Source organism: Zonotrichia leucophrys, chromosome 1 (genome assembly GCF_028769735.1).
Source record: "Zonotrichia leucophrys gambelii isolate GWCS_2022_RI chromosome 1, RI_Zleu_2.0, whole genome shotgun sequence".
Classification (NCBI taxonomy): Eukaryota; Metazoa; Chordata; class Aves; order Passeriformes; family Passerellidae; genus Zonotrichia; species Zonotrichia leucophrys.
The window spans coordinates 50,250,938-50,263,562 of NC_088169.1; the positions used below are offsets into that span (position 1 = coordinate 50,250,938).

At 37.1% G+C, this 12,625-nt stretch overlaps 1 protein-coding gene across 5 annotated transcripts in view; it reads right to left on the bottom strand.

The window, feature by feature from the left end:
• Window positions 1–622: 622 nt before the first annotated feature.
• LMO7 (LIM domain 7) overlaps window positions 623–12,625 on the bottom strand; it is a 133,487-nt gene continuing 121,484 nt past the window's right edge. For all 5 annotated transcript variants that reach the window (XM_064713291.1, XM_064713282.1, XM_064713275.1 and 2 more), the window contains 8 exons: window positions 12,019–12,084; window positions 11,623–11,688; window positions 9,907–9,959; window positions 8,156–8,375; window positions 6,998–7,270; window positions 5,547–5,655; window positions 3,696–3,798; window positions 623–1,366 (listed from right to left, as the gene is read on the bottom strand). In XM_064713291.1, coding sequence (XP_064569361.1) covers window positions 1,344–1,366; window positions 3,696–3,798; window positions 5,547–5,655; window positions 6,998–7,270; window positions 8,156–8,375; window positions 9,907–9,959; window positions 11,623–11,688; window positions 12,019–12,084 — 913 coding nt within the window. In that variant the 3' untranslated portion in view covers window positions 623–1,343. The remainder of the gene's footprint in view (window positions 1,367–3,695; window positions 3,799–5,546; window positions 5,656–6,997; window positions 7,271–8,155; window positions 8,376–9,906; window positions 9,960–11,622; window positions 11,689–12,018; window positions 12,085–12,625) is intronic.

The following is a 12,625-nucleotide window of genomic DNA, read 5'->3' on the forward strand; positions in this document are numbered from 1 at the left end:
CACACTCAAGAGCTCTCCTACACATGCCAGCTTCCTCTTCCTCAGTTTTACCCACAAAATGCTCCCCCAAATTCCTCTGATCTACTCCTGTTGCGGTGTGATGTATAAATTCCAATATACTTCCTATGTTTTTTCACTGCCTCCAAGGATATGGACACAGGAGGGTACACAACCAGGCAGAAAGGATTTGGGGAAGCCACTGACCAGAACAATTTGAAAGTCAACACTGAGACATAGAGCACATTCCAGCTGTGTTTTCAAGAGGAGCAGAACCTAACCCAAAAATATTTTTGGCACTTTATTTCTAACAATAGCAGAGAAATTTTGACGAACATCCACGTCTTTCAATTTTTTTTCAGGGATGGGCGTATAGTCTCACCACTGGTACTGAATACTCAAGGGAAAGAGCATGAGGAGCTTGATGAAAAAGCTGTACACAGACTTTGACACTGACTACAAAGGAAGAGAGAAAAGAAAGAACTATTGTTCTTGCATATATTTATGTGAACAACTTAATCCTGTCAGAACAAATATTTTTCCCAAGATGAAAATCAAACAATTTTATATTTCCACACACTACCTTAGACATGTTTAGCTGAACAGAAAGGACAAAAACTTCTAATAAATGCAACATTCGATTTTTTATTTACAAATATATGGTAATTCAACAACCATTCTCCACTCAGTTTGCAGAGGAAAGAGTGATAGTTACATTTCCAAACAGGAAAAGAAAACTCTCTCTCTTAAATGGATTCCACAGAATATTATGCCAACACCACTGAGCAAATTCCGAGATTATTCTCTGTATTTAGGTTTCAAAAAAGCACATAATTTTAGAAACCAGCATATGGAAAGCAAACACATTTGTGTGCATTTAAATGCAGCTTCATATTAACCTAGAGAATTCACTTTCAGTATATGTCAAAAATAAAGACAGCAATTGCAAATATATATTTATATTAGCTATTTCTCTAATGCTCATTTCAAGAGCTTAGAAACAAAATACCCTCTTCATATACCATTGGAAAGTCAACTAGTTGATTATAAGCCTCAAAAATATTTTGAAGTTATTACTGAAAATATACTTATTCTCTCTTGTGCTCTCAGTACTTGAAGCTGAAAATGTGAAAGCATTTTTCCCAGCTATTTCCTTACTGCAATTACTTTCTTATAAATAAAAATAGTTACATGAAGAATACAAGGTATTGCTATGAAGACTAGACAAGCAAGAGTTACTCTTAGAAAAAACCACACATACACACAATATATATATTTATAGATCTACATCAGCAGCAATCACCTCTTCTTGTATCTGCAACAGTGGTTTCATATCTTCATTTGCTTCACATGCAGGTTGGTTGTCCAGCTGTTAGGGAGAGACAAAATAAACTGTAAGTAAAGTCTAGTTACTGAAAAACTTTTGTGTCAACAATTAACATTTTAAAGTTTAAAACAGTCACTTAATAGTCAAAAAAACATTTTAAAGTTTCAAAGACTTATTGAAAATGGTAACATACTAATGTATACATTTGGAATCAAGCAATCCAAATTTAATGAACAATACAAATTTGAGTTGAATCCAATTATAGCACTGCAAGTATTTCAGGCCAAGTCATATTCCACAGAACATGCACTTTACCAAATTATCAAGAATTATTTTTAACTTACTTAATTTATTTTTAGTATTAGTACAGAGTGATAGTTTCTCTAAATTTACCTTTTAATAATGAAATAAAAATTTGCTAAATTACTGTAATAATATAAAGAACTTTTTTATCCTCTCTGCATACCTTTGTAGGTACTTGCCAATACAGTGTTTCACTAGAACGTTCCAAGTTTAAACCACAGAATTAACACAAAAATGTGCGAAAATATCATATAAAATTACATTAAATTGCAAAGTGAGTATTAATAACCCTACAGTTTATCAAACCTTTTAGCCAACATGCTCACATTTCAAACTAGCAAATAATTAGCCAGGTTGATGTCAAATGCCAACTGCAAAAAACAGGAATTCACATCACAGGGCAGTGCTGTGCTGCCAAATACATTTGCACTGCAGTAATTGCATAGCTGGGTTTTGTATTATTCAAATAGCTGATTTCAGTGACTAATCACTAATTTGAATACTGTGTTCTGTACCTATAAATTTTTACAACTCCTGATTTTACTTGTATCTCATAGAATAATGTTTTGAGGTGCCCACTGGCCCAGGTAGATGCAGTCTGAAGGGAAGGGAATACAAACAATAAAAAAATACAAATTTCCTCACAGATCAGCTCTGCTTCTGAAAGGCACTGCTGTGACTTTATGGGCTGTAATGTCAAAGGGAGACTAAACAGCAATTCATCCACAATAAAATTACTTATCCCACTCATCCAGCAATATTTCCCCCCAAAAGAAAAGACAGAAAAAAATAATGTGAGCACACTCCACAGTGAGTCTCTCTCACATATGTGTGCTTCAAATAGGAACACAGTCAGTTCAGTGTAGTCTTGTCATCAACAAGGAGATACATTCTCCAAACTTTAAATTAGACATGGTATGACCCAGTGCCCTGGATCACCTCCAGATGGAAGGGAGTGATTCTCTTCCTCCTTCCACTGATCACATCAGCCTCTGTGAATGCGCTACTACCGTCACGAGGTGTTGCGCTTTCTGGTTTTAGCTCGGGTACCACTTCATCATTTCTGTGACTTCCCTTCATGGAGGTCAAAAAGAGCCTCCAAACAGCAATGGCATCAGATGCAGAGCTTCTCTTTACCTGAGCTAGGTTCCACAGCCAGCAGCTGCCCAGTTCCTGCTCAAACACTGTAGCATGAATATCCTGTTCCCTTCACTGCCTTCCAATCCACCATGAGAAAAATGTGCCGGGCTCATAAAGAAACACTGACATTTTTCCAGGAAGTAATTCAGAAAATATTTCCCTCCCCTGATTTTTATCATCCTATAGAATTCCACATTTGCTACATTAAAAAAGAGCCATATAAAACTCCTGACACTTATCAAAATTAGTAAGTTGTCTACCATCATCTATGACAGCAGAAAAGAAGACCTAAAAACCACTACAAAAAGCCTTAACATCATGCTCCAGTAAATCAGAATTCTGCAAACCATAAGAAGGAAAAAAATTATACTGCACCTTTTAATTAAGATCTGTAAGTAAATCAATTCCTCCTGAACTTGTACCTAAACGAATAACCAATTACAGACCTATAATTCCAATAATAATAGCATTACAAAAAGAAACCAGCATTTGTGCCACCTGCACAAGATAAACTAATTGCTTTCCACATATGTATTAGGACTGAATTAAATACATATTTCAGCTTACTTTTTAAGAAAATGTAGACACTTTTTCAAAAGGCTTCTCTGTTATCAAGACAAGCCTGTTTAGCACCTGACAGCTCCTTGACACCACTTTCTTAGATCTATAAAGGAAGGAAGATGACTATACCATGCTGTCTGCTTGAAACTGCGTAATAACAACTTGGTAAAATCAGCTACCAGTGAGTTAGAAATTAGGAATGACTACCCTACAAAAGACAGAAACTGGCAATCAAACCTTGCTGAACCTATTTGCTAATTTAAAGCTAAACATGAAAGCTATCAAGTGGCTCAGCTGTGCAAACACTTGAGGTTGTACAGCACAGAGAAGAGCTACAGTCATGCACACTGCAGTTGGATTGCCTTACTTTTAAATCTGATATAGCAGTCGTTGCAGAAGAGTTTGTTGTTTCGGATCCTGACTTCAGCTCCAGAGCGGGATCCACCAAGGTCGCATCCACAGGCAACACACTGTATCACACAGGAATAATTAGCAACTCCTTCCAAAATACTATGAAACAAAAATGCTGTTCAAAAGCAGCTCAGATTAAGCTCAACAAAGCCTGAACCATAACCCCACAATCACTAGAAGCAAATGTACAATGATTAGTAGATCAAAATGCAACCAACCCTGAGGAAGTATTTTAAGGCGACGACTGGACAATGAATAGCAGACCAGAAATGCTACACCAAGTAAGCAAACATAAAGCAGACGGTTTTTAGAGATTAGGTCACTTAATCTAATTTGAACTTTGGTTTCTCTGAAAACTAAAACTGGTTTGGCACAAAGAAAAATTTGTTCTCTAGATGGCAACAGGAATTTTGGCACAGAACACCTGGGTGTGCTACTTGCAGATTTCCATGTGGCACTACATGCTGCTGGTGTCCTCAGTCCCTTGGCACTCAAAGCAGAAAATACTCAGGCACTCCCAATTTCCTGGGCTTGCATCACTGGAACAAGTTCTGATTTGGAGAGATGGGGCTGATTTAATTTTTCTTGCATATAAGGGGCTTTTCAACACATAAGGGGCTTGACCACTGCCATGCTACCATTAAACTATTTGGCTATGGTAGCCTGAACATGTACTTGTTGTGAATATGGACCACATCTGGAAGGAATGTAATCCAAAACATAATACTCCCCTTACTGAATTTATGAAGGACAGATACTTTCCCTGCTTAACCAAGTAATGAATCTTGTAAATGGCAGTCTTTTCAACAGCTCATTAATTTTCAGAAATTTGAGAACCAGAAACTTGGCATTTTGTTATGTAGGTTATGAGCTACAGGTGGATGGTCTCACACAGAATACAGGTCCTGCAGAAAAGGGGATGGCAACTGATCACTATGGATTAGTGCTGTCTCTCCTGCTCAGGGAGGCAGAACCAGGAAGGGCTTGGAGTCAATCCCTAGTAAGACTCCAGGTGATGCACTTGAGCTGGGCATGGAAGACAACTGTTCTGAACTACACAAAGAAATATCTTTCTTGAAGTCAGGGAAGAAGCAGCATTCAACAGCATCTCCAAGTCACAGTCTAATTCCACATCTGGTCCGAGGGCAAGGGAATGGGACTGCTTTGCTGTCTTTTGCAGGCAAATATTTATTCTTTCAGCTCTGCAAATGCCCCAAGCTGATTGGAAATCATGTTAGTAGGTCTAGGTCTCAGTACTGGGCATAAGCTAGTACACTTAGTTGGTGACTAGGGCTGAGTAGCATTAAACACACCTTTTGCTTTTTTTCTGGGCTTTATCCTGCCAGTTTGAACTCTTCCAACCTGCCTTTAATTGGAAAACACCACATGAACACACTGTCTGCTAAGGTTAGCTTAGAAAGGACGGGTCATCTTAAATGATTTAATTGCCAGGGTCCAGGTTGAGATTTTTTTTTTAGAGGAGCTGCTTTCTCTGGGAGAAGTGGTTCAGCATTTTCCGATATTTTGCCACCTATTCGAAGAAAGAAATCTTCGATCTCACAATCCATGTGCTCATCTTGCTTTCCAAAGTCCTACTTGTTAGCTCTGGAATTTAGGAAACACCTCTAGAGTAGAGTGCTAAATGCCTGCAAATGGGACTGCCTCATGGAAATATGCATGCACCAGGCTGTCAAGAGTAGAAGGCAAAGCAGGTGATTAGTAAGAACCCCTGTGAGCATAACACTGAGTAGCCATGCGTGCTCCTGATTAGTTCCTGTTCCTTCACGATGTGACTCCCAGCTCTCACCTTAAAGCAATGTAAATGATAACAAAGACCAAGAGACTCAATGATCATGGCTGCTCCTTTGCCCAGAATGTTATTACAGTATGAACAGATTTTCTTCCCACTGACTGACCTAAATATAGAACGAAAAACCTTAAAACCAGCTTGAAAATGTTTAAAAGACAAAGAAGAGTTATAAAATACTTTTTGAGATTAAAAATAAAAAACATACGGGTAAAAACTGGACTATTAGGCTGCTTGGAGAAAGTAAACTGAAAATTAATATTATTTAGAGTAGATCTGAAAGACATGGAAAGCTGAAGTGTTATAATTTACATCAAATTTAAATAGGAAAAAGTTAAGAAATTCTGTGACATTCTTGGCACATATCTCATTGTATAAAATAGCTTCTACAAATAAAAAGTGTACTGTAAAGTTCAGAGAGTAAGAACAAAGGTTTTGTGCTCCTGCCTTCTTAGCTGTGGGGATCTATGCAGAAGGCTAAGTTTTAGCAAGCACGCGTTCCAAGTCCCACCATCTGCACCTTGTTAGATAAAAGAAGGCTAGCCCTAGACATAAAATATTATGTTAACTCTTTGAACATAAACCATATGAAGGTCACTTTCCATAGATCTACCAAAGTGTTAGCAAATGGAAGTGAGAACAAATTAACAAATATGGTTAAGAAGGTAATTTTCTTACATCATAAAGGATATAAAAGATTAGCTTAAAAAAAAATGTGGTCAATTTATCAATAATGCCTGAGAGTGTAAGAGCTAGTGAAGTAGTGTTCACTGTTGTTATTTATAACACATGTAATTCTGTGTGGGATGATTCTCTGGAGTACTATCCCAAGGTATTTTTAAAATGCTTTAAGTACATAAAACAGCAGAGTTATCTACCCTACCACAGCTGAATTCCATTTTTGTTTCAAAATATGTTGCAATTCTTGCTTTCTCCTCCTAGATTAAAATCAACATCCTACTCTGTAATTCTCCAGGGTCATGGGTTATGAGCATTCCTGAGTGCTCCTCAAGATGATATTGACCACATGCCAGGAAGTGAGGAGGAGAGACCAAGATGAGGGTCATAAAGCGTGGGTTTCAGGAATCTTTTGTTAAAACAAACCATGGAAAATAAATGTCAGAAATGCCATCTGGAACAGGCTTTTGCTAATCATTTTGGTAACCAACACACAGCTTGGAGACTGCAGATTGATTATTCAAATTCCTTTGTTTTTTTAACCAATGTCAAGCAGTGATGACAAATCTGGGGAATTTTCTGAGTGATCGGAGCAGGGAGGTAATACCAGTCCGTACTTCCACTGTCCCCTCCAGCTAGAAAACTCCAGGTACTTGTTAATCAATGCTTTGGGCAAGAATAACACATATGCTGTAAGTCCAGCACATACACAAGGTCTGCCCCTCAGTGCTGTCCAACATTTTTATCTTCCCAGTAGAAGGGCACCCACTCACCTGCTGCGTGTCTGGGACCCTGACTGGGAAGCAGAGAGGGGAGACTGAGCCCTGGGAGCTGTCTGGGATGTGGAGGGGGCTCTTGCAGAGGTGGCCACAGGAGGTGCTTTGCTGGAGGAAGGAGTGCACATGTAGGCTCGGTTTGAGGTGGACACCGGGCGACTAGAATCTTGACTAGAAGACAGAGATAAAGAGGACGCAGACTGGTTCAGCCGTGAGTGGTGCCTCCATGACCTCATTCCTGAAGAATCAAGATTGTCCAAAGACTCCCCTCTGTAACAGAGATACAAGCACCACAAATGTAAATGGCAGTATGGATGGAGCAACAGAGCTATATCCTGACTTTTTTAAGAGAAAGCCATTAATCTTGCATTTTTAATATTTTCTGGTATTAATATGTTTGTTTGATCACCCTTGAGAGAATATTGAGCAATATTCTTCCTGCACAGATTTAAAATGTATGGGTAGGAAATTATCCTTTGTGTCCAGGCATAGTTCTCATGGTAAAAAACGGGTGAGGCAAAAGCAAAACACTTCACTGCAGCCTTATCAGGGAGAGCTGTATCAAAATCCACAGTGCAGAAACAGACCTCAGATACCAGCTTTGTTTATGTTTTCTCCAAGGGATACCAGATCGAAAATAACAATCCACCCAGACTGGATAGCATCACCCAGGTACAAGGTGTTGGCCCAATAATCAAACACTCTCCTGACTGATAACTCGGCTGTTTCCTAAGTGACAAATCCAACACTCATACATTAAATAAAGCAAAAAAACCTATCCAAACTTTATTACATATTTCTGTGTTGAAAAACGCATACTTCTTCACCACAAGAATTCATTTCCAAAACAGGTTGCCATGCTGAAATTCTTAAATGCATCTGTCAATGACAAGGCACACCACTGATTTCCATTGCTGCTGTACCAACCAAGAAATAAGCAGCCGAGTTACTAACAGGTCACATCCACACTCCTTACTCGCAAAAAATCCCATTCAATCCCAGCTGTAATACAGATACCTTCTTCTATCTGTGCTGCTATGATGTCATTTCACAGACTCAATTTGTTTCTAGGCTCTGTATTACAAGCTAAAGTTCAGAATAACCAAAGCAAAATGTATGATGAGAGACAGAGTTAATTTTTAATGTGATTCCTACCTCCTCATACTACTGCTGTACAGACTAATGGGCTCCTTATGTATACTGGCACTGCGCTGCCTAATCCAGCTGCTGTCCGTGTGTAGAGATGTTTTCTTTCTCATTTCCTGAAGGATTTGCTGTCTCTCCAGCTCTGCTGCAGACAGGTTTTGCTCCTTCTGAGGTTTCTTCTGCGACTCACCCATGTTCCAGGACCTCTCTGAATACTTGCTCTGGGTACCTGTACAGGCAACATGTGCAAACATCAGCCAGACACCTCAGGGCACAGAAGCAGTTATGGTCCTGTCAGCACTCTGGCTGTAATTCCAAGAGCTATTGTTCATCACTCCATTCACAAGTTATTCCAGTTCCCTTTTACAGCCGAGTAAAACTTACCAATACAGCATTACTGAAAATTTTTTGTTTATATTTCCATTAACGTAGCCTTTTACATAATGCTTAATTTAAATACATTCTCCTTCACTTCCTAAGTGTATATGCATTGACATTTGTACTCTTTTTAAAAGGGTATCACCTCTTTTAGAGCCATAATTTAGACTCTTCCTCCAATACAAACTGAACCATGTGTAAAATGCATAGTTAAATGACGGGATACATTCTTTCTCTTTAAAAGTTCGTACTCTTTTCTTCTGTAAGTTGTCTCTGTTTACAAGAATTTCTTTCTTTCTTCAAGGCACTAAAAACACTGCTTTATATTGTTTTATATAGATACAAAGGGGACAGGTAAATCTTTCAGTTAATTGGATTATGTGTTAACTACTCAGTTGAAATGAAATTAATGGTATAGATGGTCTTTGAGAATTTGGAAGGGGAAACAAAGAAGCAATCTTTCTTCAATAGGCGTTGACATATCAGAAGGCAACAATTGTTTATTTCCTAGATCCAGTACATATTCTTCATAGTAAAAAAACAATTAAGAAAATTACTCAGCAGTAAGTCATCCAATTGAAATTTCAATCCTTTTAAATGCTGCTCTGACGGTAGATTAGCTCTTGGATTTATTGGTACAGATTATCATTGTAAAATACTGTGGAAGTTTACTTTCTCTTTAGTTTCAATGACAGTGCTTTAATGTATGAAAGCAACATTTTTAATCTGCAATATATCCCTTAATATATCTACTTTTCTTTGATTACTTGTGTCTACTTTTTTTAACTGTGTTTTAGACATAAAAGTAGCTTGCAGGCATTTTTGACTGTAACATATTTATAAAATTGGTTTGTTTGCTTTGCACATAATTCTTCTAATATAACCCAAGTCATATATCTGAACTAGAGTCCAGGACACGTATGCCATTGTGACATATCAAGAGCTGACTTCTTGCTCTATTATTACCACACTAACTGAAATTAAGAAGACAAAAAGTTGTATTAAATACATTCATCATCTTGGTATGTGCAGCTTTTTTTTTTGACAGAGTTAATGCATCAAAACTACACATATCTTCAATGATATAACTGCATGATTGAATTTATCTCATGTTAAAATTTAGGCATCTAAGAGCCATTTGTAATCACTGTCTTCACATGGGTAGTTAATCATATTTGTCCTCAGCTTTTATGTTGACTGTATGATTTTCCTCTTGATGTTGAAAGTTCATTAAATTGGGGCATAGTATGAATTCACAATGCAGCTATTAAAAATACTCTAAAAATTAATTTTCTTAGGGTGACTATATGTACACATTTTTTTCTTCCTACTTCCCTCCCTACCAAAAAAATTAAATATAATGGAAATTAGACATTACTTACCATTTCTGATTGTGTTGACTTCATTCAGTTCTGTAGTTGACTTTGACTTATTCCTAAGGATATAAAAACATCTGTCTTAATTACAAGACCTCATTACAGACACAGCTCTTATCATTGCAGATGACAGAACCAGTCCTCCTTTTTTCATTATTCTTCCCATCAACCATTTATGCTATACTTAAAACAAGAGGCAAAAAATAACTAAAGACCAAGAGGATGCTAAATGGAAAAAAAGTCAATATTTAGATCTCAATAGATAGTCGCCAATTAAAAGTTAAAATTTTGCACTGAAAGTTGTCAGTGCTTCAGGTATAAGGAACTGATCATTGTACTTGTTTCAAAAAAAATGTAAAAAACCAAATTCTTCCCTGTGGAAGCTTTGTGAAGACTGCAGTCAGACAAAGAAGCAAGAATTTTCAGAGCAGATTTACAATTTATTTGGCTTAATGAGAAACTGAAATCATTCTTCAGCACTGTTACTAAACTGCAAGCAAAACACCCTCTCAAAACCCTGCATGCAGATTGTTTTTGGAAAATTTACTGTTCACTGATTATACCTAGCAGCATAATTTTTAGTGAGTTTTAGCCAAGAAATGGCATTCAACAAAGGCCATATACAGGAAGACAAATCCAAAAAGTTTGTTTTCTGACAGTACAGAGCAGAAGCCTCAGCAACACCTCTGCTGTATTATTAGTCTCAAGTAGTACAGCCAATTTTTTAGTTTAAAATAACTCACAAAGAAAGGATTTTAAAAGAAATCCTTTGCTTGGTCCCAACTCAAAGCTGCTACATTAATGTTTTTACACATATAGCACTGGCTGCACAGCCACATTTTGAAAGAATCTTGTCCTTTATTTAGAGATAAATGAAGCATAAACTACATCACATCTTGCTTCCTTAAGTTTCTGCTGTCTGTCCTATGGTGTGGACCTGTTTTATTATCTATTTAAGAAGATGCAACACTCTCACAGCTGCTTGTAGTGAAGAAAAAAGCAGTGTCCTCCTCACAAATATATCCAAGATGTAATTATTTACTGCTTGCTCCTTCTGAAGTTAGATCTACATCTTCCATTAGTAACAGACCCATTAAATGTACCTTGTAATTTTTGGAGTTCCTCTTTATATAAGAGAGGTATGCTCACTTCAGCTACAAGAAGTGATTAATTCTACAGCAGAAGTCACCTTTCAGAATTACTGAGATACAACGCAAAACAAAGGCTTAATTTGTAAAGCAAGAGATTGTACCTTAAAATTAACTTGTGTAAATTACAGGAGTAACATGCACTATCCCCTTGATAAATATCCTGCTGCTGCCTCTCACTTCCCTTCTTGTTTACTCTCTCAAGTTGCACAACCCGAACAGGGATGATTGCACCTTAGTTTGTAGAGCATGCTATAACACAACCAAAAGAGATCTGAAATTGTTTTCCAGCCAGGTAAGTTTAGTACTACCCACATATTTACCACCTCACAGTTTTGTTTCTTCCCATAGAATCCCACTGACTAACTGTTGCTTACAACACAGTGTATAATTTGACAAAAGTTTGGCCATTTGTTTTTTCAATATGAAAACACGCCATAAAAACTGCAAAACACAGCAGCAGTCCAACATATCCATTTAGCTGCTATTACTAAAGTTTATTAGAATTTTAAAAATTTTCTAACAAAGAAATGGTGATGTTACAGTTGGTGTTGAGATTCAATATTGGACATACCTGTCAGCAAACGACTGGCCAGGCTGCGCCTCAATGGTTTTAGAAACTTCATAACGCTCATAATGTCTATTGGAACGAAAAGAAACATTATGTTCACATACAGAAAAAGAGACACATAGTTCCTAAGGGAAATATTCAAAATAGATCCTGAAGGACTGAAGGAAAAAAAAAAAAAAGTTTAAATTAAACCCCCCAAACAAGTAAAGTTCTAAGGAGTCTCAATTTAACAGTCAGAAAAAAAAAAAAAACTGATAAAAGAAGGCAGAAAAAGAAGAGTTGACAGAAAAACTGCCTGAAATTACATTTTTTGAAGTGAAAAGGCAACCAAACATGAGCCTACCAGAATGGTTATTGCTAAAGATGCTTCAACTGTGTATTGATTCAATTTCTTATTACCTGTCAATGACAGGATGGCCAGCTCTATCCTCTATTGTTTTAGATACTTCATAGCGCTCGTAATGTCTAGAAGCAAAATAAAGATAAAATGCATATTAAAAGAAAATTCTAGAAATTGAGCAAACAGTAAGTATCCCCAGAGAAAACTTAGAAAGTTCAGCTATGTTAAAAGAATCCCAAAGACTAAGGTGCTGCAAAAATTACAAGCATCAGTATACAACAGTGATTATCTCACCCATTTCAAAGCCAGGAGGAAAATTTTGTCAAAGCACAGCTGTTCTATAGAAATTACATTTTTATTGCAGAAGAGTGTACAAGTGCAGTTTATAAACTCACAAAGTTCCACAGAAAACACTCTTTAGCTGACTGTCCCCTCCCTCCCTTTCCAGTATCATGTCTTTGCAGGTGTTTATATAACGTTTCAGATTTCAAGTCTTATCTCTGGATATCATCTTATAGCAAATATTTAACATCAGATATTTTAAAGCCCAGTTTCACTGAACTTGCTCCTTTACTATTAAACAAAACCTCCCATGTTTAGCAAAACACATCCTTTGGCAGCAATCTCAGAGGCAATGAAATCCCTGTGGACTAAAGAATGTGCCAG